This window comes from Quercus robur, chromosome 8, assembly GCF_932294415.1.
Source record: "Quercus robur chromosome 8, dhQueRobu3.1, whole genome shotgun sequence".
Classification (NCBI taxonomy): Eukaryota; Viridiplantae; Streptophyta; class Magnoliopsida; order Fagales; family Fagaceae; genus Quercus; species Quercus robur.
The window spans coordinates 25,355,568-25,382,537 of record NC_065541.1 but is presented as its reverse complement, the minus strand read 5'-3'; the positions used below and the strand labels follow the sequence as shown (position 1 = coordinate 25,382,537).

General features: G+C 38.0%; 1 protein-coding gene across 4 annotated transcripts in view; it reads right to left on the bottom strand.

The window, feature by feature from the left end:
- LOC126695088 (uncharacterized) overlaps positions 1 to 25,575 on the bottom strand; it is a 31,039-nt gene extending 5,464 nt beyond the window's left edge. Inside the window, exons 1-12 of one of the 4 annotated variants that reach the window (XM_050391706.1) lie at positions 25,398 to 25,575; positions 25,230 to 25,293; positions 24,278 to 24,386; positions 24,062 to 24,124; positions 14,605 to 14,708; positions 12,030 to 12,096; positions 11,860 to 11,931; positions 11,184 to 11,345; positions 10,435 to 10,508; positions 10,251 to 10,348; positions 8,955 to 9,062; positions 4,504 to 4,601 (exon numbers count right to left, since the gene is read on the bottom strand). In XM_050391706.1, the coding sequence (XP_050247663.1) occupies positions 4,504 to 4,601; positions 8,955 to 9,062; positions 10,251 to 10,348; positions 10,435 to 10,508; positions 11,184 to 11,345; positions 11,860 to 11,931; positions 12,030 to 12,096; positions 14,605 to 14,708; positions 24,062 to 24,124; positions 24,278 to 24,386; positions 25,230 to 25,293; positions 25,398 to 25,470 (1,092 nt within the window). In that variant the 5' untranslated portion in view covers positions 25,471 to 25,575. The remainder of the gene's footprint in view (positions 1 to 4,503; positions 4,602 to 8,954; positions 9,063 to 10,250; positions 10,349 to 10,434; positions 10,509 to 11,183; positions 11,346 to 11,859; positions 11,932 to 12,029; positions 12,097 to 14,604; positions 14,709 to 24,061; positions 24,125 to 24,277; positions 24,387 to 25,229; positions 25,294 to 25,397) is intronic. The other 3 variants (XM_050391703.1, XM_050391704.1, XM_050391705.1) reach the window with 3 other exon arrangements.
- Between the last annotated feature and the right edge of the window lie 1,395 nt (positions 25,576 to 26,970).

Sequence of the window (26,970 nt, the reverse complement as noted above, 5' to 3'; positions counted from 1 at the left end):
CAAATCAAAGATTACAGAAGAGAATAGAAAAAACAAAGAAAATACTAATTACAAAGGAGAGAACTAAAGAACATAGGGCTCTATCATCAGAGGTGAGTCCCTCAGCTCTAGACTAGTCAAAAAGGGAGCCACTGAAAGAAGCAAGCAGCTAGTTGTCGAAGCTTTCTATGTCCTCAAACATCTGCCAATTTCGCTCCCTCCAAATACACCACATTAAGCACAACGGAACTAAATTCCAAATGCTAGAAGAGTGCTTTCCAAACCAATTCCTCCAACCAAAAAGAGTATCTACAACCGACCTTAGCAAGACCCTTGAAATCCCAAAAGATCTAAAAATAAAACTCCACAACCAATAAGCCTTTCCACAATGAAGTAGCCAATAATCCACCGTCTCCCCATTACAATGACACATAATGCACTAGTCAACAAAATCAAATCTACCCCGCAGATTGTCACCTGTAAGAATCTTATCCCAAACTGCGGTCCAAACAAAGAAAGAAATATGCCAAGGAGCCTTAGGGGTTGTTTGGTTTTTCAGTTTCCATAACCCATAACTCAAAAAATGGTAGGTCCCATGGTTGAGTAGTGTGTTTGAATGTGTTTCCAGATTTTGTTTCCATCACTCAATTATCTGATTTTTGAGTGATAAGTTATGGAAACTGAAAACACATTTTAGGTGTTTTCAAGTTATCAAAACTCAGTTTTCATGGCATTTTTGTAATTAAGCACACATGGGTGGTGGGACCCACAGTCAGAGCAAAGTCACACCAACACGTCTTTTGATGGCTCTCTTCAATGGCTCTCTTCACACTTCACACTACCAAATCACAACTCCATTTTCATACACCACCACAAGTCCGAGCTTGCCTCTGCCCTGCCCTCACCTCCTCACACACGCAATCACTAATCGGAGCTTAGCCAACCCGCACCGCCCAGACCTCGAAAACACCCTTATCGCGCCACTGCACCGATCTTCCTCCCCAACCCCTTTCTCAGCCTTTTCACCACTCCGAAGGTATTTTATACATCTGATTTGTTGGTAATAGGGTGGTATTTCGCATGGTTTAGATCTATATTTCAACCCATAAGGGGTGATTGATGGTTGGGTGTTTGCTTCTCTGTTTTATTTTTTTTCTTTTTTTGATGTTTGGGTTTTCGTTTCTTCAAGTTGGGGGTTTTGAGAAGTTCTCGAGGGCTTCATGATTGCTGGGATGTGTGAGGCATCTGGTGTTTTTGTTCTCCATCCGTTCCGAGTCCACCGTCAGCACCATTAATGGTTTGTCTCATAAGAATAGGGAAAAACGAAAAACAATGGGTAAGCATAACAATAAGGAAAAACGAAAAATGGGGAAGTAGCACCGTTTTCTCAAAACCCAAATGCCAAAAACAACAAGGAAGTAGCACCGTCTTGGGTTGGAGGGATCATCAGTGACAAATTGGGGAAATGGGTCACATGTCTTCACACTTCGTCGGCACCACTGGGTCACGATGGAGGAGATCGCGCCACCACTACATGTCAGAGGAGATAGATCATCCGTGACGATGGAGATCGGCGTCCAAGCTTCTTCTATTTTAGCTGGGTTCAAATTTGTGTTTTGGGAGAGTAGCTGGGTTCGGGTTTGTGTTTTGGGAGAGTAACAGGGCTGAAGGGGTGAAGGGGAAATGAGGAGTGAAGAAAATGGTGGGGAATGAGGGTTCCGCGAGTAGGCTAACAGAAGGCTCTAACCAAGTGCTCAGGTATGGGTCCCACAAAAAGTAGAAATATTTGAGATATGAGAAGCTGAAAACAGTGTGCCAAACATGTGGGGTTTAGAAAATTGGAGTATTTTAAGTGGATGAGTGATGAGTGACGAAAATTGAGTGAGGAGTGATGAGTGATGGTTTTTTAAAACCAAACAGCCCCTTAACCTTCCAAATACCTTTCCAAAGAAAAATAATGGGCAAGGGACCTCGTAACTTATTATAAAACGAGCAGATATCAAAATCTCCATTCTTTGTCAACTTCCATCTCATACGGTCTCCATTCTCAATTGGAGGTAAATTAGAACCCAAAGTATGAAGAAATTCATCCACAACACCCATCTCCCAATCATTTGGTCTCCAAATGAAACAAACATCCCAACTTCTCCGTTCCTCTATCCCCAACCGTTTAAGAGAAGAGGCCACAAAGGCTTCTCTATTGGAAGCAATCCCAAACACAACCGGGAAGGTCAGTTGGAGTGGTGAATCCCCACACCACCAATCTGTCCAAAACTTCACTCTATCCCCCACCCCTACCCCTACCTCAAACTTAATATTTTTGCTAAAAACCTCCCAACCCATTCGGATACTTCTCCACAAACCACACCCATGTACAACTCTACCTAGCTTGGAAGTCCATCCCCCCCAATCTTCCCCAAACTTCAAAGCTACAACCCTTCTCCAAAGCCTTATCCCCTCAACCCCAAACCGCTATAACCACCAATTGAAAATATTCCTAGAACTGGATTACCTAAATTAATGTCACATCTCTTTTGGGGGGAGGGGAATAATAAAGTTCATATCTAAGACACACGGACATTATGAAATACACAACGACAGGGAAATGCTTGAAAAATTATGATAACACATGGTGTGAACACACCATTAATTAATTAATAAATGAAAAATATATATATAGGTATATTTTATATACTATGCAAATTTGTGTTTGTTTTAGGTTTTTTTAAAAATAATAAGTATAAAAAATTTAATAGTAAACAATGAATTTGATTATAAAATATATTAGGCATATATAGTTTGACACATTGACCCCAACCCCAAAGGTCCCTCTGTTAGATACAAAGAAAGACCCATCATTGTCGGCCAAGCCACTCTCTTTCTTAGTCTCTCAACTCATATGGATAATGTCATAAGAGAAAAATTGAGGGTGAGCAGCAGTATGTCCCAATCCTTGCTCAAATTTGTGTCAAAAAAGCTGATGGTGATGAGAGTGGCTTGGATGGAGGCTGATAAACTTTGAGCAGCACCAATGCGCTTTCTATGAAAGTTGAACTAAGTCACTGGAGTGCAGGTCAAGTAAGAGAGAAAATCGAGTGAGAGTGACGTAGGACAAAGGGAACAAAGTCAAATTATGGCAATTCTAGACATCTTGGATTTTGAGGATTTATGGTTAGGTTTTGGTGGGAAAATGGCTGAAATATAATTAGGAATACAAGATTTTTATTAGTAAAAAGAAAACTAGGATTTGGGAAATGATATTTAGGCACTTTATGGGGGTATTTGGGGCTAAGTGATGGATGGGTGGTTTAGGGTTCTGAAGTTTTGGATTTTAGGGTTTAAAATATTTGGAAGCCTAAGGTCACTCCTAGAATTGCTTTTTTTTGTCTGGACTGCAGGTTTGAAGAATATTTTGACAATTGATAATCTTTGAAAACGGAAGATATGGATTTTAGATTGGTGTTGTATGTGTGAAAGAAATGGGAAATCGGTAGACAACCTTCTTATCCATTCACTTTTGATTTGTGGTCTATGGTGTTTACCTTGTTTGGCATTTAATGGGTTATGCCGAAGACGGTGGTGGAGCTATTGGCTTGTTGGCAAGGAAAGTTTGGACGGCATCGGAATAGTGCTATTTGGATGGTTGTTCCTCATTGTTTGATGTGGTGCATTTGACGGAAGATGAATAATCGGCATTTTGAGGATTCCAAAAATACAGTTCCAGATCTTAAATCCTTCTTTTTAAGACCTTTTGGACTGGGTTGTAGTGTTAGGTTTTCGTTCTTTCTTTTCAATTCATGGTTTTATGGACTTTTTTACTTTATGTGCTTGAGTTGTATTTCGTCCCTAATGTATACTACCTGTATACTCAGGTGACACTTCTCTTCTTTTTTTAATATATTTTTTTATTTCTTATCAAAAAAAATATATGTTGCACATCAAGATGCGTTTGTAAGGTTTAAAGTTACTGGGAATTTAAAGAATGGAACAAAAAATAAAACAATAAACTTTTAGGTATCACACCTTAGAGAAGGTTGTGTCACACAAATCTTAAACAAAGCTTGACATTAAGTCAACCTTCTTGTGTTGCTAGAGAATGGATGGTGTTAAGGTGTTTAGAAATGGTGGGGTTTGTAAGTGAGAGTATTAAAGAATTGACCGGTTCGGATTGCTGGCATTGCCCCAGTTACAGGTATTTATAAAGGAGTTTTTACAATGTCTCTACCAATGATAGGCCAAAAAACAAGATCCTTGTAGCTCAACTAGCACCGGATGTTCCCAACAGAGATGTTTAGGATTCAAATCCCCCCACCCTCAATTATCAATTTATCAAAGAGAGAAAGAGAGGTAAAGGTTGCTCAACCATCTAATAACTAGCTTTTTGCCCTCTAACTTCTGCTTGTCTTAAAATATATTACTTCTAGAACCAAATCAAAAAGTGATAAGCAGCATTAAAAATTAAAAATAAAAAGAGGAGATTAACCAAAAAATACAAAGATAATGTGAAAGGATCTGCATGTTCACCAGCTGTTTGCCATGTCCTTGCCGATCGAAAGCAGCAACAATAACATGTCTTGCAGCAGGCGGTGAACTGGAGAGTAGCAAAACAGCTCCTTCGATCGCTAAAAACATTACAAAAAAGCAGATATTAAATTTGCATAATGCATATTAAAAGATGGCACAAAAGATGTTTGCGATAAAAGCAAGCAAACTTAACAAAGAGAATTATTGACATGGAGATACAGAACAAGGAGGATGAGTTGTCCCTTATTCCCAACATTTTTTTTTTTTTGATGACGTAAGAGAACTTCACTCAAATTAGTTGCAAGTCATAGAGCATATTGTACAACAATCCTCACAGTTAATCAAACTCCTATTGGAATTGACCCCACCCACTAGAACCAGTTACTAGGTAATCCAAGGGTTTTTCACCCTGACAAGCTAAGTAGTTTATCCTCATGTCCATAAATAATAAGAAACTCTGAAACTTGGGATATTTAACTATTTTAATGAAGATTTACTGCAAGGTATATGCAAAAAGTCATCACAAATCTGTGCAGTCATAAGGGAATATCCCAACTTAGTAGATTCAGATGCACAAAAGTAAATCTTATTGAGGAATGAGAAAATTTTCAGAAATGCTTACATAAGAAACTGCACCATTTGACTCACAAAATAGACCATGTGACTGCATATTTTGTAGTCAATATCGTACTGGATACCATTTCGGTTTGGTCAGGAATGAGATATTTCAATTACTGTTTAATACAAGTGTACTGTTTTGGGGTTACCACGATATATATAAATATATATTTAATCAGAGTCCAAGAGCTCTACCCTATTTAAAAATGTAAGCCAAGATTCTAATTATTTTTAAGCCTATGTCCTGGGCCCATTTGACAACCAAATAAGCACACAAATTTCAAGCCACAACAATTGACCATAAAAGGACAATAAATTGGTCATGCATGGCAAAATGTTAGCCACACCCATCGTAAGATTGCGTGGCTAGATATTAGCCACACCCACCAAGATATTTATCTAAATTAGGATTTCATCAAATCAAAAAAATAAATAAATAAATAAAAGAAGAAGAAATTCAGTTATGACTTTTAACGGGGACGCCAAATAAAAAACGAAGTGGTAAGTGTGAGTGTGAGTGTGAGTGGCGTTACAGCAACAGAACCAGAGGCTGTGGGTGGCATTGTTTTCATCACACAGGCTGCCAGTGAGAGGCAAAGAGAGAATGAAGGCTGGGAGCTTAAGGAGAATGAAGGAGGGCCGAAAGAAAAGGGGGTTTCTGCATCTTTTGGAGGGCAAAATTACATGAACACTCTCTCCTTTCTCAGAAATTTGCAAAGAAACCAGTTTATTTTGTATCAGCCCGTCATGCATTTACCAACCAAAATCTAAAAATTCCTCCAATATCACCAAATGCAGTGGTGGCGCCACGTTCATTTCAAGGTGTTCCTGTACATTCATTTCAAGGTGTTCCTAGGAACACCCTGAACTGAAAAAAAAATATATATATATATATATATATAATAATTAAAAAAAAATTTATTTGTTTACCCTTTAAAAAAAAAAGTAGGAACACCCTAAAAAAAATATTTATTTGTTCTACTTTCAAGCAAAAAAAAAAAAAAAAAAAAATTGTAACAGAGCAAGCGGCAAGCCCACGGATTCTCAAAAAAAAAAAAAACAACAGACGGCAAGCCCAACAGATGATAGCAAACCCAATAACCCACGAATTCTCACCAAAAAAAAAAAAAAAAAAAAAAAAAAGAACCTAACCTAATATACTGAAATTAGATCAGGCCTCAAACACTTCACACTTCACAGACACAAAAACTTCATAGACGCAACAACCAACAGACGACAACAACCAACAAAACGGACGACAGAGTAGGAGATCGCCAAATCGGGCCTCAAAGGCTCAAACTCGATCTCCCATTCAAACGAAAGCTACACCTCGACATGCTACCCCGCCTGCCCGATCAGTCCTCCTCAGTTCCTCACCTCGCCACTATGCCCGACGGCACCACCCCTCAGGTATTTCATCTCTGTGACTCAGTCTCAATCTCTCTGCTCTTTATCTGAAGAGGGAAGAATGAAAGTGAAAAAATGATATTATGAAATCACTGACTCGGACTCTCTCTCTCTCTCTCTTTAAGACTTTGAACTATGATTGTCATTTGTCTATTGCTTTTGCCTCTTGCTTAGTTTACTTTATAAATTTTTATTAATATTTGCCCTATTTTTGGAGTTATCCGTTGGTGTTGGTGTTGGTGTTGGTGTTGGTGTTGGTGAGATAAATTAATTGTCTTTTTAGTGTTGATGTTGGTATCTTTTGGATAGATACAATTAATTGGCTTTGTCTGATTGGCTCTAGTCTTGTGATTGGGGCCATGGGGTATTGGGGCTTGTCTGTTGAATTGGGGGGTGAATGGGGGCATGTGGCCGAGGTAAATGCACATGGGTGTGTGGCTGTGTGCTAGTGCAGCAATGCAACTAATAATTAATAAACAATCATTTAATTAACCAATAATTAATTGGAGGAAGCAACTAATAAACAATAATTAATAATTTAATTAACCAATACATTATAAAAGACAAACAAATTAAATTATGTTACTATGTTAGGCTAAACAACAATTATTAATTTTAATATAACAAATTATAGTTTATAAAAGACAAACAAATTAATGAAACAACTAAACGACAATAATTAATAATTTTATTAATATTTCAAATGAACTTATAGTTTATTGTTTATTCTTTTGCTAGAATTATAGACAAATATTTGATAAGAAAACCACGTGCCCAAAAAAAATTTTCTGGGAAAAATTTTTAGAAAGATCCTTGGAAAAATTTCTGGAGTCGCCACTGACCAAATTGACCCAGTATGGACCGGTAATTGGAGCGGCACGAAACAGCCACATTCCTGTACTGGCCTGGGTACCGATACGGAAAGTACCAACCATACCAACTGATAATGTACAAAATTGACTCACTCCTATTGTAGAACCCTTGTGAAAGCTATATTCCTACTATACATGTCAATCTTAGAAAACTGACATACTCTAATAGAGATTGATGTCTCACTTGCATCTTGAATGTTTAGTTTACCATACTACACTCAAGTAATCATATCAATAATTATCTACCACATAGGCTTAAGCTGTGGTAGCAGCACAGCTCCTTGGATTACTGAAAGCATCAAAAAGAAGCAAATATTAAATTTGCATAATAAAATATTGCACAAAAGTGTGTGAGATATAATCATGCAACTGGAACAAAGACTATTATTGAAAATGTTCACATAAGATACAGAGCCAGGAGAATAAGTTGTCCTTTAACTCAGGAAATTTAACTATTTCAATTAAGATTTACTGCAAGGAATGTGCAAAAAGTCATCACAAATCTGTGCAGTCATAAGGGCAAACCCTAACTTAATAGTCATAAGTAAATCTTGTTGAGGAATCAGAATAATTTCAGAAAAGCTAACATCAAAGGAAACTGCCCCATTCACTCACGAAATAGATCATGTGACTGCATATTGTAGAACCCAAAGCTATATTCCTGCTACACATCAATCTTAGAAAACTACAGTCTACATACTACAATAGACATGATGTCTCACTTGTGTATTGATTTTTTTTTTTTTTTAGAGTGTATTAAATGTTTAGTTTGCCATATTACTCCCAAGCAACCATGTCAAAAATCATCTCCTGCAAAAGCTTAAGCAGTGAGGAAGTGGGTGAACAGTGAATGTCAAGCAGAAACTAACACATCACCTTAGAGGCAGGCCCAAACAAAAACAGACAAGTGGGGGTTCCCACTATTCAAAACAACCTTTGAGGCAAACAAGACTGATACATGATAGTAACCACTTGTTCCACAAGCTTAGTTGTCAAGATATAGGTCAACAATGTAATAAAACACATAGAACTTGCTAGCAAACCATAGACAACTTTCAACTAGAAATTCAGAATTACAAATTGTTCACCACAAATGCTTTTGTCATGCTTGACAAGACCTAATATACAATGCTTAATACCAATTTTTCTGGATGAATGCCAGATGAGAGTTTGATTTGGAGAAAGACAGCCAGCCATGACAAAAGATCATAATTTTCAATACAAGTCAAACGGAAGGCAAGATACAGTTTCAACATACCATCTTCTATCAGGTTGGTGTTGTCATATATAACCAGATAGGATTATAGAATTTCAACCACATTATGCATGGTCATGGACACAAATGCTGCACCCTGATCACACTCTGACATGGACGCAACCTCTTGCCTCAGAACAAAAACAGAGATGTATGTTTACGCTAGTGAACTTTGCACATTGAAGAGAGATGAGAGACACAAAACAGTATTCTTTTGTAGGTAAATACAACTCATGTACCAAAACAAAATTGAACAAATGACATACACCTCAGCCTATAGCAGTTAGTGACATACTTACATGACCCTATTTGACCCAATGCTTCAAGTGCAGATTCACTTTCATCTGTATCTTGACTTTCTGACAACTCAAGTATTTTATCAAGGGCTGAAATCACAATCTTAACACCTGAATTCAGAAGAAAAATTACCATAATAAGAGAACACGTTGGAATCTTTCAATTAATAGTTATGTACTTTTCAAGGTTAATTAATCACAATAAGGAGCTTCAAGTAATCTTACATAGTCTAATGGAACAAAATGTTTGTCTAATCATTAAAAAAATACAAAAAGTAAAACTTCTAGTTAATAATCCCACATCAGGTCAACAAAGAAAGTATCTACACGCAATGAAATTTAACAATGATGTGTCCTGACCCTAGTAAAATAATTGAAACCCAGACTGAACCAACAAGCAACCCTCCAGACGATCATATCCTTCCATTCTCTCTCTTTTGCATGGTTGGTTGTGATGCAGCTAACAAAGAGCTAAAAACAAGATCAAACACCAAAAGAACCAAAATTTATAGTAATCGTTCCGATGGGCCTTCTTGCCACCTTTCATGGGCTACTATAGATATTATAGAATCTTATTATTATGTTACTTTAGGTTAGAAAGTTGCTGGATCAGCTTAATTAAGTTTTACAAGAATAAGGGCAATCTGTTAATTTTCAGATTTTCTGGAATGCACTGAAATAGGCTGTACCAGATGCCTATGAATTTATTTTATGTTTTGAGTCCTTTTCTATTTGGTCTAGAACTTTTAATTACTTTTCTTTGTTACTGGGTCCCATCCAAGAACCCTTCAAGAAATTATCAAGGATCCAAATTTTTAGTGCTGAATTTCTAGAGGTCCTACATCAGTTGACTATCAAAGCAAAATGGTAGGAAGCGTTAGGCCAGTGCTCAACTAGGTTTAAAATTGCTCTTCCAAATGCCAAATGCTGAGCAGGCTTATGTAGAGTTAGAAACTACCATTTCCAGTTATGGCACCACATAAAAATTAGTTGGAAGACCTACGGGCAGGACTGGAATGTTTAAAGTGGTCTTAAAGTCTTCCTTGAAGATAGCATGCCCAACGACTTTTTTTGTCATTTCAGAAGCTGCAACACAGAGAGTGCCCAGATCACAGATAAGAGTAGCAATCCATAACAACCAGGCTGCAGTATATTTAATATTCAGGAGGAAAAAGAAATGGTAGTTATTCCATGCCCCTTCACATATCTAGAAAGGTTGGGACATGGGTAATAGAAGCAAAACTGCAATTTCTTCAGAAAAAAAAATTTTAGTGACTTCAGATACACTAGAAGTCTTACTAGATTCATCAATAAATGAATAAATATTCTCCCTGGACAGAAGCCTTCCACTTATCATCATCGCCCTCGATCTTAAAATTGATTCGGTTGATGTGCTGCTGCCATGAAAATATTTTGTGAACACAAGTATAAATAAACAAACAAACAAAAAATACTATAATTGAATATGCTCTCAAACATGTACCTGATGATAGAACAAAGTAAATGAAGAAGGGTGGTTCTTGACAAGAACTCCGTTCCATGCTGAAATTCTGCCAACTTCATTCATGGGTACATATAATAAGGACATATTAAAAAGCATAAGGTAAGAATTCAAGAAACAAAGATGATCATTAAGTGAAGAATGGAGAGAGAGTAAGTAGGCAATCAGTGCCAACAAAGGAAGTTCCACATTTATGTTTAATTTTTGTAATAAATGAAAAATAAAACAGAGAATTCAGTTGACTTGAAACTAATGAAACCTCAATCATTAAGATAAAAGACTGAGATTCTTCCAGGAAAACGATTCCAATAGAAAGGTAATGAAATTTTGAACAAGGTGACAGCAACATCTAGTTACCATGTATTTCAATGTAATTAAATACATGGTAGCATAAATTGCTTTCACACGTCTTGTATGACTTGACTCCACATCGCTGTTGGTCGAATGGCCAATGGCATGTGTGATTCCATAGTTCCAATTTCTAATTTCTTACATTATTTCAGTACGCACAATATAGAACTATTTTTCCAATCTAATTTCCTATATACCGCACCTAGGACAATGGAGATTACTTCCATAATCTTTCCATCTTGATATATTTTGTGTTCATAACTTCATATGCTTGCAGAGAATCATAATCATCGTAATTATGCACTATTGAAAGTTCCGGCAAAGTGAAAGTCAATAAGTGCAGAGAGAGAGAGACTATGAAATGATAATCAGCAGCCAACCTCATACAACAGCTCCAAAGCACTTAATGTGACAAGGGTATCGTTTGTATTGTTGATTTCTGCCTCAAACAAATTAAGTAGATTTGAATTGTAAATGGTGGATGCCACAGAGTTGGAAATAGAGAATAGCTTCACTATTAAAGCCAAAACTCGAACCCGTCCCTGAAAAATTTAATAGAGTGAGAAGGAAGAATACCAGCACTAAGAAAATAATCATGATTCAGAGATAGCACACATTGATGGTGGCCAGCATTACTCATTGACATGTATAAACTCAAAATATGGCACCTGATAGAAACAAAATTTACATAACCAGTGTGAAACTAAAATTATTGGGCAAAGATGCTAACAAAATATCTGTGTCCTCAACCCACCCCCGCTCCCCCCCCCCCACCCCCCATTTCTCAAAAAAAAAAAGGGCTGTGTCCGAATTATAAATTGCCTAAACAAAATAGCAGAAACATTTAACACTCACTTTGGCAGCATGTTCCTACCTCACATACTTGTTAATTGCATAATTTCTCCCCCCTCCTCCCCACACCCCCCCCCCCCCCCCCCCCCCCCCCCCCGCGGGCAGGGGGAAAAAAAAAGGAGAGAACGAGAGAGAGTTAGCAATTGTCAGCTGGTTAGAGGCTAGAGTCCCATGACCATACTTAAAATCAAAAAAGTACCATACCAGTGATGAACATCGGGCTGCCATATTTCCAAGATGCATAGCTTCGTTGTTATTAGCTGGGAAGATGATATCCTACATAAATTTCAGGTAACATATGGCGATGAAGATTTTGGCAGATTATAAAGTAATGCCATGCAATGAAATTTGGCTTCATAGGTTTTTTTCCCTACCATCCCTTCAGGAGAGCCAGCTAACTTCTTGATTGCATCCATTGATGCAGCTGCCACTTGTTCATTGCTACATCAAATAAACCAGTGTCAAATTTGCTTATATACAAATAATACAATATATAACTTTTAAGGGCAAAACAGATGTCATAACTTAAGCACGTTTCAATTACATGCAGACAGACAATACCTAATAAAAAATAGAAAGTGAAGGAGTCTTTTGAGAAGAGATGGTTTATCTTATGCCCCCACAAAAGTAGCTCCAAAAATATATTAATGGGTAAATTGCACTTCCCCCATTAATTATAGGGCAGTTGCAATGTTGCCCTGTAGCAATGACCACCCTTATATCTTCGTAATAAGCACTACACCCCCCCCAATTAGTATTTTCTGTCTAATTAACAAAAAATTCTTTTTTTTTTTTGAAAAAAATGTCCTAACCCATACGTTAACAAGCACATCACATGCAAAATGAGGACCATAATACCCTCTAGCAACAAACACATCACATTCACAATGATTGCCCTTCAAATTGTGCATGTGATGTGTTTGTTATTGGAGGGTGTTAGGACATTAACGTGTGAGTTTGGGTGCAATAAATCTTGTTAGAAATGATTGTCTTCTATCAAGGGGGGCCTTTTGCCTATATCTATGTTGGAGATAAATCTTGTCATCAACTCTCTATTACCAGGTGCAATAAATGGTACTACCGGCCTCAAGGTAGGTTGAATTCCAATACAAATTTTTAACACACACAAGGTCTACTTACCATAACTAATTCAGTTGAAGAAACCTTTAATGTTGCAATACTGGCAATCTAGGTCTATTGGTTGTGGGAATATTTTGACATTCCAGATTGGCTAAATTATTTTACCCTACTAGGTTTTTGTCTAATACTATAGACATTAAAACTGAAGTTAGTGACATTAGTAGTGGGATTGAAGGAGGCAATAAACTGGAACTTTTAACATATATTGAAAGCTAGCAATGTACCCAAGAATAGTACTAACCACGTCTGCACTACACCCCCCAAAAAAACTAGTTAAGTTACAATTAGAACTCTTCATAGCTGCTTATATAGCCTAGATCCACCTAGTACACATCCAATTTGGGACTCAACATACACCACACAACTTATACCCATACAATCCAATCCAATTGATTCATACAATCCGAGGTATCACAGGTAATGGTAACACAATTAATGGGGTAGAGCATGAGGGAAAATGGTAGGAGCTTGAGTAGCTCAAAATTCTCGAAAGACCTGTTCAATTTTATTTAACTCATTCAAATAGATACTATGATAGGCCGACTTAGAGGCAGACTCTGAGGGCTGTTGGAAACTTTGATATGGATGTCATGAATCTTAGTATGCTTCATTTTCATGTTCTAGGAAATTTTCGTTGCTTCAATTCTGGTGGTCTTCTCCTTCATCATAGGAATTATCTTCCTTGATTTTGTCTTTACATTACCTTTCCTATCTCAATCATATCTCATCTTACTAAAAAATACAAATTCATAGGGGGCAAAGAGACGCCATGGTCTTAATAGAAAAGCCATTTACAGTCCCATCTACATGACTTTTTTGAGCTCTTCAACAACAACCAAGCCTTAGTTCCAAAATTTTGGAAACACCTATATATCCTCAACAAACTAGTCATGGCCAATAACATGTATTCTTTTCTGCCACTCTATTCTATTCAAAAGCACTAGACTTTTCTTTCTCAAATACAAGGAAGTAGGCATAGACAATATTTTGTAAAACAAATCCACGAGACACTGACTCCCAGATCAGCTAACCACTCTTTGTAAGGCAGAGCTACTTTCTGATCCCCAATGACAATATCGTCACCAGTGGGATTGGGGGCTATGAGTTGAACTGAACTAGGCCTGTAATCAAAACTGTGGACATGGGTTAACTCCTATCCTGTAGGGACCATCCCACATTGAATCGAGCATGTCCTTTTTAACTAATTCTATTAACATTATTTTTTGTCTTCCGCTACCTTTTTCATTCCCCCAACTTGAATCAACTCACTCTTTCTCATTGGTAAATTAATTGCTCTCCTCTGAACATGACCAAACCATCTCGAGCGACTCTCCCTCATCTTTTCATCAATAGGGGTCACCCCCTTAAGCTAATTTCATCATTTTGAATCACATCTTTCGACTCTCCTTGTATTTCCACTAATCTATTTTAAACTCTTACAACAAGAAGCCTTAATTCCAAATTTTTGGGTTCTACTATGGATCCTCAATAGATAGTTAGGTTCAACCACGTGTGTGTGTGTGTGTGTGTGTGTGTGTGTGTGTGAGAGAGAGAGAGAGGGGGGGGGGGGCAGGAACAAGAGAAAATGTAATGACGTGTAAATAACAACCTCAATGACCAACACTAACATAAATTCAAACAAGAAATAATTAAAGATAAATACAAACGGGAAAGAATAATCAATACTGAATGTGCACCATAATTGCAAAAAGCTATATATCTTACCCATAGATGGTGCAATTGAACAAGTATTTCAAGTATATATAACAATTAGTGTGCACCACAATTGTAAAAAGCAGTATTTCCTACCCATTTAGGAGGCAATCAAGCAAAAGAGGATATACATCATGGTCAACTATTAGCCGTGCAGGAGAAATAGTATTGTCATCAAAATGCTCCAAAAGGCATGTAACCTGCATAAAAGTGTTTCCACTTGCATTAATTAATAACTTTGCATAAGTATGTACATTAATGTTTACAAAACTTCAATGCTAGGATTAAGCAATCTCAAAAATGTGCAAACACAGCTCAAGCATGGACAGGAACTGGAAAGCTGGCATAGAGGTGTGAACAAAGAAGAAAATATATAATGGACGAGTATTAAGCCATATTGTTAAGCCAGATCCTCTCAACAAAGGGTTCTAACTGTTTCGAATAAGTTACAGTTCACAAACTTCCTTTACCATTTTCTTTAAGTGCAACAAAATTTCTATTAAATCACGGGCTATCTTATCATCTGTCCTACCTTCAGCCCATGCTCATGTTAACCTTTTTTTCTACACTAGCATAATCTCAATTCTTTCAATACAAACAGATCTCAATGTACAGATTTATTTTTCTTCTTTCCAGCTACATTGTTGCAATTATTTTGTATATATATTATTTATTCTATCCAAGAACCCCTCAGAAAATGTGTAATTAATTCAAGGCATTAATCAGATTCACCTTCCTATAATGTTTATAAACCTCCTAGTCCAAGGGTTCAAGTGATGGCTCAGCAATAATGGGATTCTTTGTGGGGTCCCATGTCTATGGATCAAGCCCCACCTCCCACCTCTCCGGCTCTCCCGCTATCTACCTATCAAAAATAAACCTCCTAGTCCATACAAAATCCTAAAATACCTCTCAAAAATTTCTTCACAGACTTAAAATTATTAATTGTTGTAACATCTCATCTTTAAATAAATAAAAAACAAAATAAAAAAGTTGTTACATCTCTTCTAAGCAGCAAGTACTCTTGGGATCACAAGTATACACCACAATAACCTAAATTAGCAATGGTATACCACACCTTTACCACCAATTTGGATGGAGGGGAAGTAGAGTAGAGTTGGATAGAAATTAAGAGGGGAGTAGAGTTGAGCTGGCTGGAAATTAGCCTAATTTCTAGCCGACTCCTCTCTATTCCTCCTCCATCCAAACTAGCCAGTAAGTGTGTGTGTGGATACACACACATCATATAAATTGCATATTGAATTAAAAGGAGAGAGAGCACCTTCCACATTATAAATTGCACCTTACCAACATGAACTAGTATAGTTTTTTTCATAGGTTAAAAAACTTTATTGAAAAGAGAGTACTTCATGCAAAAAGACTTGAAGTAGCCTAAAGAATTACAAAAATACAGAAATTTATATACAAAAAGATAGAGATTCAATAAACAAAGGAATAGAATCTCTAGTCGTAAGTCCCTTGTCCTCTCTATATCCGCAAATGCTCTCCTATTCCTCCTCTCTCGTCAAACATAGCAAAACCAAATTCCAAATATCGAACGAGTGTTTTTGGTGCGGACACAAAGTACAAGCCCCCAATTATACACATGTATGAGAGGAAGAGCAAAAAGAAGACAACCCAACCTGTGGCCTTATGGATGGAGCCTATAAGTAATTGGGCTTGAGATTAAGCGAGCCCGAGCATTTAATAATTAGGGTTTCTTTATGCATTTTATTGTTAGCTATTTAAGCACTTTTTCTAATTATTGTAAGATAATTTTGAGAATTATAAAAGTATTGTGTTTCGTTTTACACTGGTGCTGACTCCAGTTTGCTTGGTGCTGACTCCAAGCAACCCTTAGTTGCTGACTCCTAGGGTTTAGTCTTGATCCCATTGTTGTTTGATTGTTCTATTGAAATAGTGTGGTTGTCCTACATCAGTTTTGGTATCAGAGTAGACTTCCGGTCCATACAACACACCGTAAACAACCATTTGAAAGCAAAACCATCAAAAGAGAAAGCCAACCAAATATGACAGTACCTTTCAAGTTTTTGCCCCATGAGATCTTGAACAAGCCCAAACCAGCTCCTGTAGTCCATATATACCCCCTTTGGCCACGAGTTTTTCATCCCCAAACCAACAGAGAAGCCAGTGGCCCCTTCCAAGCCGGTGACCTCCATCCATGCCCGCCTCTGATCACAGAACCCATAGAAAAAGGTGACCCATGCAAGCCCGTCAGCCACCAGCCGCCGCCAAAACCCACAAATCAACACTCAGCCGCTGCAAACCCATTAGCTACCTGCTGCCGACACCATCATCACCCTCGACCACTGCCGCTGAAGACGTCGACCCACTGCCAATGCCAAGACCCAAGACAAGCAGCCGCCACTCCTCCATGCTTCGTGCCGCCACTGTCTTCCCCATCTTTGCGCCACCACTAGTGTCGATCCCTAGCACCAGTCAAGTCCATCATAGAGAAATTGTTTTTCAGTTTTGAGTCCATTGCTTGTTTCTTTAGTTTCTATAGTTCCTTTTCAGTCTATAGCTTCTTTTAAGTTTTTAAGTCCTTCGCAGTACTGTATTTTATTATCTTTCACTTTTTTTAAAAAAAAATCTGACCAAGCAGATTCCAAGCCCGTGACAGACTAGCCCAAGCCCAAGAGCATGTCAACCAAGTGGGCTTCCATTACAAGGATCAGGTTCTTTCTTTGTTTCATTGGTAGCCTCAATTTGTCATTTTTAATACATCTCTAGTTTCTTAACGTGCATACCCCACCATTAGTTTATTTTATTTACCTTGTTTTGTTAGCTAGTTGCTATGTTGGCCATCTATTTCTTTCAATACCCATTAAAAAAAAAAAAAAAAAAAAAAACGAGAGAGAGAGAGAGGGGAAGAAAAAAAGGGGGTTTTGAAATATCTGATTCTCATTATTAATTGTGGAGCTTATTGAAACTTGACTTTTATTTGAGCTATCTCTCAATATTGTGAACATTGTCACTACTTGACTGCAATTTATTCCTTTGATTCATTGATCTAGTCTCTTGATGCACTCTTGCTTGACCTTAATTTTACATTGAGAATTGGTTACTTGAATTTTTGGGAATCTCAACTGCATTCATAAATATAGTGTTGCATGCATCTACATAGTGGTCGCATCATGTCAAACCCTGAACATCAATCCACTTCCGAGCCTAGGTCTTCCTTAGAGCAAACCATAGAAGACCTAGAAAAAAGTGTCCATGCTTTACTGAAAGGGTAGAGCGAGTTGAAGCATCTCAAAGAGAGACTATTAACCATGAATGAGATAACATGCTTAGGCAAAATAATCACAATTACTTTAATAGGGCTCCAAACTTTGAACATGATCACTATAATCACAATGGCCCTAGGGATTATGATGATAGGATGTCCAAGGAAAAGATAGAAGCACCCACCTTTGATGGCTGCATAGACCCATGGGTTTTCACTGATTGGTTACGTCAGATGGAGAAATTCTTTGACTAATACCATTGGACTGAGAATAAGAAAGTGAGGTATATCAGGATGAAGTTAATTGGAAGAGCCGACCTTTTCTGGGAGGACCTTGAGGATACCCTTAGGCAATGACGTGAGCCCCCCATTACTGATTGGCTTGAGATGAAGGATGCACTCTCAAGGAATTATCTTCCTCCAACTTATAGGAGCTCCCTCCTTGAGGAATGGGATCGCCTAAAGCAAGGCACTGCTCCTATTGCTAAATATATAGAGAAATTCAAGGAATTCAATAGGCAAATTCGAATAGTCGAGGAAGAGATTGTCACACTCAATAGGTTCAAGAAAGGTTCAAATTCTAACCTACTAGGCGAGATTATCACCCAAGGAGTCACTACCTTAGAAGAAGCTTATGACCTTGCTAGGAATTGTGAATTAGCATCCAAATCTATTTTTTGGTGACGTTCTGAGCTTCGGAGTGTTCCAACCAACTCTCAACCTTTTGGTAGCAAATCTAAACTTGCCTTACCCCCTAAGGTCAAACCCAATAGCACCCCAATAGAAAAAAGGACGAGAAAAGGTGTGGTCAATGAGACTTCAAGATTAGGCTCTCGCCTCCAATGCTTCAAATGCAATGCGGTTGGACATATCACAGCTAGATGTCCCTCTAGAACCTTTGTCATTCAAGAGGATGATGAAAAGGTAGAAGATGTTGAGAAGCTGGTGTATGATCCAAATGTTGAAGAAACCCAAGATGTTGAGGCAGAATGGGAAGATGATCCTAGCTACCTCGCGTGCATTAAAGCCATCTCTCCCCAAGTTGATGATTTCAAAGACGTCTTTGGTGTCCCTAGAGTGAATGTGGTAAGGTGTGGTTTGGCAGAACAAAGGGACATTGATGATTGGCGAAAGAGTGCCATCTTCCAAACTTACACTAAGCGTGGAGACAAGACGTGCAAGGTTATTATAGATAGTGGGAGTTGCATTAATATGGTGTCCTCTAACGTTCTTTCCCGCCTAGGCTTGAAATTGATCCCACCCCCTATCCCATATAAAGTTTCTTGGGTGAATACTTCCTCCATAGCCATAAAAGAAGGTGTGGTTTGGCAGAACAAAGGAACACTGATGATTGGCGAAGGAGTGTCATCTTCCAAACTTACACTAAGTGTGGGGACAAGACGTGCAAGGTTATTATAAATAGTGGGAGTTGCATTATTACGGTGTCCTCTAACGTTCTTTCCCGCCTAGGCTTGAAATTGATCCCACACCCTAACCCATATAAAGTTTCTTGGGTGGATACTTCCTCCATAGCCATAAAAGAAAGATGTGTTATCCCACTTCAATTCCTCACCTACAAGGCTGAAATATGGTGTGACGTAATTCCAATGGATGTAGAGTATATTATCTTAGGTAGACCTTGGCTTTATGATTTGGATGTCACCCTTCATAGGCGATCCAATTCTTGCTCATTTGTGTTTGAAGGTAAGAAAATTGTCCTCAATCCTTTGAAACCCAAGCCAATCAACATGAGCAAAAAGACAAAAGCACCAAAGGCGAAAGGCCTAAACATCATAAGCCCAAAGGCATTTGAAAGGATAGTAGTTCAAGAATCTGTTGTGTTTGTCTTAGTTGCCAAGGAACTTCATAGAGAGAGGAGCAACCTGAAGAAATGAAGTCAGTGCTCCAGGAATTTAAGGATGTTTTCCTTGAGGAACTCCTCAATCATTTACCGCCAATGCGTGACATACAACACACCATAGATTTTGTGCCCGAAACGACCTTACCAAACTTGCCTCACTATAGGATGAGTCTTGCAAAGCATGCTTAGTTGCAAAGGCAAGTAGAAGAACTACTTAGAAAGGGTTTTGTTCGTGAAAGCATGAGTCCTTGTACAGTCCCTGCACTCTTAACTCCAAAGAAAGATGGAGCTTGAAGGATGTGTGTTGATAGTCGTGTCATCAACAAGATCACTGTGAAATATCGTTTTCCTATCCCTCGGTTGGATGATATGTTGGATATGATGGCTGGAGCAACGATCTTCTCCAAGACAAACTTGAAAAGCGGCTATCATTAAATTAGGATTCGTCTTTGTGATGAGTGGAAAACTGCCTTCAAGACGAAAGATAGTTTATATGAGTGGATGGTCATACCTTTTAGATTGTTTAATGCTCCTAGTACCTTTATGAGAGTGATGACTCAAGTGCTTAAGCCTTTTATGGGGAAATTCTTGGTTGTGTACTTTGATGACATCCTCATCTATAGCAAATCTAGGGAACAACACTTAGACCACCTAACTCAAGTTTGTACTACCCTTAGAAAGGAGAGTTTATATGGCAACCTCAAGAAGTGATCTTTCTTTACCGATAAAGTCGTCTTCTTAGGTTTCATAGTATCCTCTGAGGGAATTTCTGCCGACCCCCAAAAGGTTCAAGCAATTGTGGATTGACCCGAGCCCAAAAATATCCATGAAATTCAAAGCTTTCATGGGCTCGCTTCCTTTTATTGTCGATTCATCAAAGGGTTTAGTATCATTATGTCCCTCATCACTGACTACATGAAACATGGGAAGTTTATTTGGACAAAAGCTGCTACTAAGGCTTTCAATGAGGTAAAACAAAAGATGACTGAGGCACCTGTCATGCATCTCCCTAATTTTACCAAGCCTTTTGAAGTGGAATGTGATGCCTCAGGTATTGGTATAGGGGGAGTACTTAGTCAAGAGCACCACCCAATTGCTTATTTTAGTGAGAAATTGAATGATGCTAAGCAAAAGTACTCCACATATGACAAAGAATTTTATGCCATTATTCAAGCTCTTAGGCATTGGCGCCATTACCTGTTGTCTTGAGAATTTGTTATCTACTCTAATCATGAAGCTTTGCGCTACCTCCATTCCCAAAAGAAGCTAAATTTCTGCAATGCTACTACTTTGTGGTGAAACATAAGGCAGGAGTTGAGAATAAGGCTATTGATGCACTAACTTGAAGGGTGTCTTTGCTATCAGTCATGAGTGTTAAGGTTATTGGGTTTGAACGACTCAAGGATGACTATGAGCCATGCCCAGATTTTAGGAAGCTCTACACTAGCCAAAGTAATGCCCCACGGCCACGGCCAATCCTGGATGATTATACCCTTCAAGATGGTTAGTTGTTCAAAGTCAACAAGTTATGTATCCCTCGGTCTTCAGTGAGAGATTTCCTAGTTTGGGAGATACATGCGGGAGGCCTTGTAAGTCATTTTGGCCGAGACAAAACAATTGAGGAAGTCGAACGTCAATTCTATTGGCCCGGTCTTAAGAGGGGCGTTGCCAAGATAGTTGGTCAATGTCGTACATGTCAACTAGCCAAACATTGCAAGCAAAACACTAGCCTATACACGCCTCTACCTATGCCAGATTGCCCGCGGCAGGATGTGAGTATGGACTTTGTGTTAGATTTGACCCGCACCTTTAGGAAGCATGATTCTATTCTAGTATTTGTTGATCGCTTCTCTAAGATGGCTCATTTCCTACCATGTTCTAAGACCTCTGATGCTTCTAAGATTGCAAAGCTCTACTTTGATGAGATTGTCAAACTTTATGGTCTTCCCAAAACCATAGTGTCTGATAGGGATGTTTGCTTCATGAATTATTTTTGGAAGACTTTGTGGCATTTAGTAGGCACCAAATTAAAATTTTCCACGGCATTTCATCCTCAAACTGATGGTCAAACTAAGGTGGTTAATCATAGTCTTGGCAACCTCCTTCGATGTCTAGTGGGTGAAGCCAATCAGAATTGGGATTCAATTCTTCCTATAGCCCAACTTGCATATAATAGCTCTGTCAATAGGTCTATAGGCGCCAGTCCTTTTGAGATTGTGCATGGGTATACACCTAGGAAGCCGTTAGATCTTTTGCCATGTCCCCACGTGTTAGAATTTCTGAATCTGCTGAGACATTTGCACGACATATTCATGATTTGCATAATGAGATTTGCAAAAAAATTTAGGTAAGTAATTCTTAATATAAAATTCATACTGACACTCATCGGCGTCATGTAGAGTTTCAGGTAAGGGATTATGTCATGACTCAAATTCGACCTGAACGGTTTCCCTCTGAGACCGTTAAGAAATTGCAGGCTCGTAGTGCTGGACCATTCAAGGTATTAAAACGAATGGGCCCAAATGCATATGTCATTGACCTTTCTCATAATTATGATATTAGCTCTTCCTTTAATATAGAGGATCTAGTTGCTTATATAAGCCCCACAGTTATTCCTAATACCCCTTTTGATGAGCCTTTGCTTGATCTTATTGATGCCCCTATCCCTACCCCTTTATCCTTAAACCTGCCCCATGCACATAAAGAATCTATTGATGCTATTTTAGATGAACAAATTGTTTCTACCAGAGATGGAGGAGTTCACCGTTTCCTAGTTCGGCGGCGAGGGTGACCAAATTCTAATTGCACATGGATTACTTGAGATGAGCTACATCGACTGGATCCTGACTTGCTTGAGTACTATCAGAGTTCTTCAGATTTCCACTCGACGGGGTCGAGTTCCTCTCACCCGGGGGGAGTTGGTGCGGACACAAGGTACAAGCCCCCAATTATACGCATGTATGGGGGGGAAGAGTAAAAAAAAGACGGTCTAACCTGTGACCTTATGGATGGAGCCTGTTAGTAATTGGGCTTGAGATTAAACAAGCCCGAGCATTTAATAATTAGGGTTTCTTTAAGCATTTTATTGTTAGTTATTTTAGGACTTTTTCTGATTATTGTAAGACATTTTTGAGAATTATAAAAGTATTGTGTTTTTTTTTTCACTAGTGCCGACTCCAGTTTGCTTAGCGCTAACTCCAAGCAATCCTTAGGTGTTGACTCCTAGGGTTTAGTCTTGATCCCATTGTTGTTTGATTGTTCTATTGAAATAGTGTGGTTGTCCTACATCAGTTTTCCAAACCAATTACTCCCACCCAAATAAAAGATCTCTCACATTTTCCGATTAAGACCAAAGAAACACCAAAAGATTTAAAAACAAAACACCACAGATGACAAGCCTCATTACAATGAATCAAAAGATGCCAAGAATAGGGGTTTTGAGGTGAGTAGCTATTATTGGGCATTGATGGGTGTTAGTGGTCAATTCTTCCCTTGGAGGAGCATTTGGAAGCCAAAGGTTCCTTCTAGAGTAGCATTCTTTGTTTGGATAGCTACATTGGGGAAAATGTTGACAATTGATAACTCACGCAAGAGAAAACTATGGATTCTAGATTGGTTTTACATGTGTAAATGCAGTGGGGAATCAATAGATCATCTTTTATTGCATTGTCCTATTGCATTCCAGCTTTGGTCAATGTTGTTCACGTTGTTTGGCCTCTACTAGGTATTGCCAAAGTCTGTGGTTGACCTTCTAGCATGTTGGCAAGGGAAGTTTGGTCGTCATCACAACAATATTACCTAGATGGCTATCCCTCCTTGTTTGATGTGGTGCAACCCTTGTCTTTCTTTTCCACCAAATATTTTATAAAGCACCACCAGTTTTTGTAGCCATGTCAAGTGCTACCTCTTGGCTTGTGTAAGATGGATTTTAGGATTCAACCCAGAAGAGGGATTAGAATTATTAAGGAAAAAAAGAAGAAGTGTTGGGGGGGGGGGGATGTTGGGATTTAATTGTCTATACTTATGCTGCCATTGGCATACAGTGTTCCTAGTCATCTTGGCACCTTTTAGAAGATAGCAAAAGAAGTCTGCAAGGCTCTTTCACTTCAGTTAGGCAACTCAAACTGCAAGCAGCTTCACAGCCTCACATATGGCCTAGGCCAAATGAGCTCATTAAACAATCAAATAAAAGAACAAAACACTGACGATTGATACAATTACAGAGCAAAAGGAGGGAATAGATATTGCCCTCGATAGCATAAACCTTAAGGTGAATATTTGATTTTAAAGTAGTTACTTATGCAGTGAATGATAAAAACATGTTTCCAAACAACAAAAGAAACTCGACTACAAATTTAAAGCCATAAGTTTCAAACATTGCATATTCTTCAGCATTTTCAAAGAGAGTTAATCAGAGATGCATATGAAGTGCAAGTACATACCGTTTTACACGCTAAAGACCTCACTATTTGGGAATCAGCCTTCAGACCAACTTGTACAAAAAGCTGAAGAAAGAGCAAAAGAGCAGTTAATGCTAATCAAACTCAAACTAATCACCCTATATGATTATTCAACATAATGTGCTTTCTAAAGAAACAAGTTATATTATGAGTGACAGAAACACAGTTATTCTACTTTAAAAAATGTGTATTATGTACCATATACTGGGGGATGAAAGAGGCACCATATTTTGTATTGAATATCCTTTCCAGACACGCAACTAAAGTATTCTCTAGACCAGGCACATCCCCTTTGGTTTGTAATGCGCTGCATGGGAAATACATGAAACCAAAATGAAGAAAAAAACAAACCACTCTAAAATATTTTTCTTTTTTAAAATCCTAAAATAATGTCAAAAGAAAACTATAACATAGACAACTTTAATAAACATTTCCTCATTAAATAAAAACAAATACAACAACACAACAGCCAACAAGTACTACCATACTATAGAACTGAGGGGAAATAGAAACCATAAAACAGATTTCTGAGGAAGCAAAAAACTACAATATTAGAATTGGATTACAATGATTTACAAAACCAATAAAATCATTGGGGCAAGTGAGAAAAATGATGAACTAGATGCATCATAGATTTTATGATCACCAAACAAAAATATAGTTGCATTACATATAGTTGCAAGACCCCAACTGGTCCGATTGGTTTTAGACTTCACCACTTGAGCTAATTGGATCCCGCGATTATTTATAACATTACTAAATTATTAGCAGGATATCATGTGTGTATATAAGTAAGCATATATATTCATTGGATGATCATCTTGTAAAACCCACCATTAAATTACACTGGTAGATGACAAGCCGTTAAAAATAAAAAATAAAATTCATTCACAACATATATGCTCAAGTCCCAGGTTTTAATAATTTGAAAACATATTAAAAAGAAGCATGAGTTTGTGAATTGATTAGTAAACAACATCCGAGTGAGATAAAATTTGTGGTGAGTATATTAATTAAGCACAAAGAGACATGTAATGTAACCCCAATAATACATAAAGACATATATACAGAAGAAGTCAATAGCCAACTTTAATTCAACAAAAACATACAAATAAATATGAGGAGAAATTTGAAGTGGAATGAATATTACTTTATTATGACTGGAAGAGGGAAGCGGTCGAGGAAGTCCTTCGCTGAAGCATCGTTTTGAGCACCTGAAAATTAGCCATATAATAATAATAAATAAATATATATATATATATATATAACTATTTAATAAGAAACGAAAGGCAAAGAATGAAGAATAGGTATTGGGTACCAGGATACAATGCGAAATCTGAAGCTTCTTGGAGTAGATGAGTTGGATCGTCTACCGAGTACTCTTCCTCCATAGTTGATTGCTTTTGCTTGTTTGCTAGTTTCAGTGTGGAACAGAGAAGAGAATAGATTTTTTTTTTTTTTGGGAGAAGAGAGAAGAGAATAGATTGAGAGACAAAAGACACAGACGCCCAATTTAAAGAATTAAAGCTGCCCGTGGTGGGTCGTGGCAAATGCTTTTGGTAACGTGTCGATTTTAAGTGTTTGGGTCGGGTTCGGATCCCAATAACCAGTCGGTGCTCGGGTTGGATCTTGGACTATACTTTCTTTTTTTAGTTTTTTTTTTTTTTTTCCTTAATTGCAAATTATAATTTCTTTTTGGAAGTTTTCGAAAATAGTTCTTCTATGCGACTTCAACTTTTGCCAAAAGAAAAACCCTCCAAATCGCAGAGAGCTTAGAGCATCCACAGCAGTGGAATTAAAATTTTAACAATTTGGTTTCACAAAAAGTTATTTTATCTATTTTACCTATACACATGCTATAGCAGTGGATCTATTTTAGCTTTCAACATAATAAAATAATATATCCACTACAATAAAATAATATATACTCTACAATAAATATCAACCACAACCACAACCACAACCACCACCACCCATAACAAAAGAAAAAAAAAATCAACCAAGCCCCCACCCACCCGACCCACCAAGCAACACCCACACCACGGCAATCAAATTCACGCAATGCCAAAAAAAAAAAAAAACCCAAAGCTTGGATCAACAGAAAACCAAAGCAATGAGCGGAGGAAGGCAGCGCCGGCTTCAATGATGAAACCCAAAGCTTGGATCGATGAATGAAACCCACAAAATCCAGAGAAACCCAGGCTTGTCGACATTGGGTGAGCATTGAGATGGAGGACTGGGCGGAGGCGTGGATCGGCGGCTTGGGGCTTGGGTCAGCTTGGTCTGATTGGCGGAAGAGAAGTGGGTCTGATCAGCGAGATGGGTTTGTTGGCAGAATGGGTGGGGAGATCGGCGAGATGGGTCGGCGCCGAGGATGGGTTAGAGCTGGGCTGTCGGTTGGGCTATGAGATCGGGCTGGCGGTGGAGGAAGAAGAGAGAAGATGAGGAAAGTGGAGGAAGAAAGAAGGGAAGCCAGACTCATTTTGCAATTCGAAGCAGATTAAAAGAAAGAAAAAACAATATTTTAATCCGACTGAGAAGTAAAAAAAAAAAAAAAAATTATTTAGCTCTCAGCTACAGTGCAAATCTATAGATAGATGCACTGTAGCAAATGAGCTAAAAATTATAAGTATAGCTCCACTGCTGCATGCTCTTTTTGGTGTTTTGGTGGAGTTAAAATAGCAATATAGCTATTTAGCTCTACTACTGCAAGTGCTCTTATGACTCAAGAGACATTTAAAATTCAAATTTTCCCTCCTTAACTACCTAATTATAAAACAATAATAATAAAGACTTCTCCTATATCCTAAAGTTTGAATTATCTCTAAAATAAAGTAAAAATAGTAACAAAATCATGAAAAAAGGAAGACCCACTTAGCCAATCAGCACCC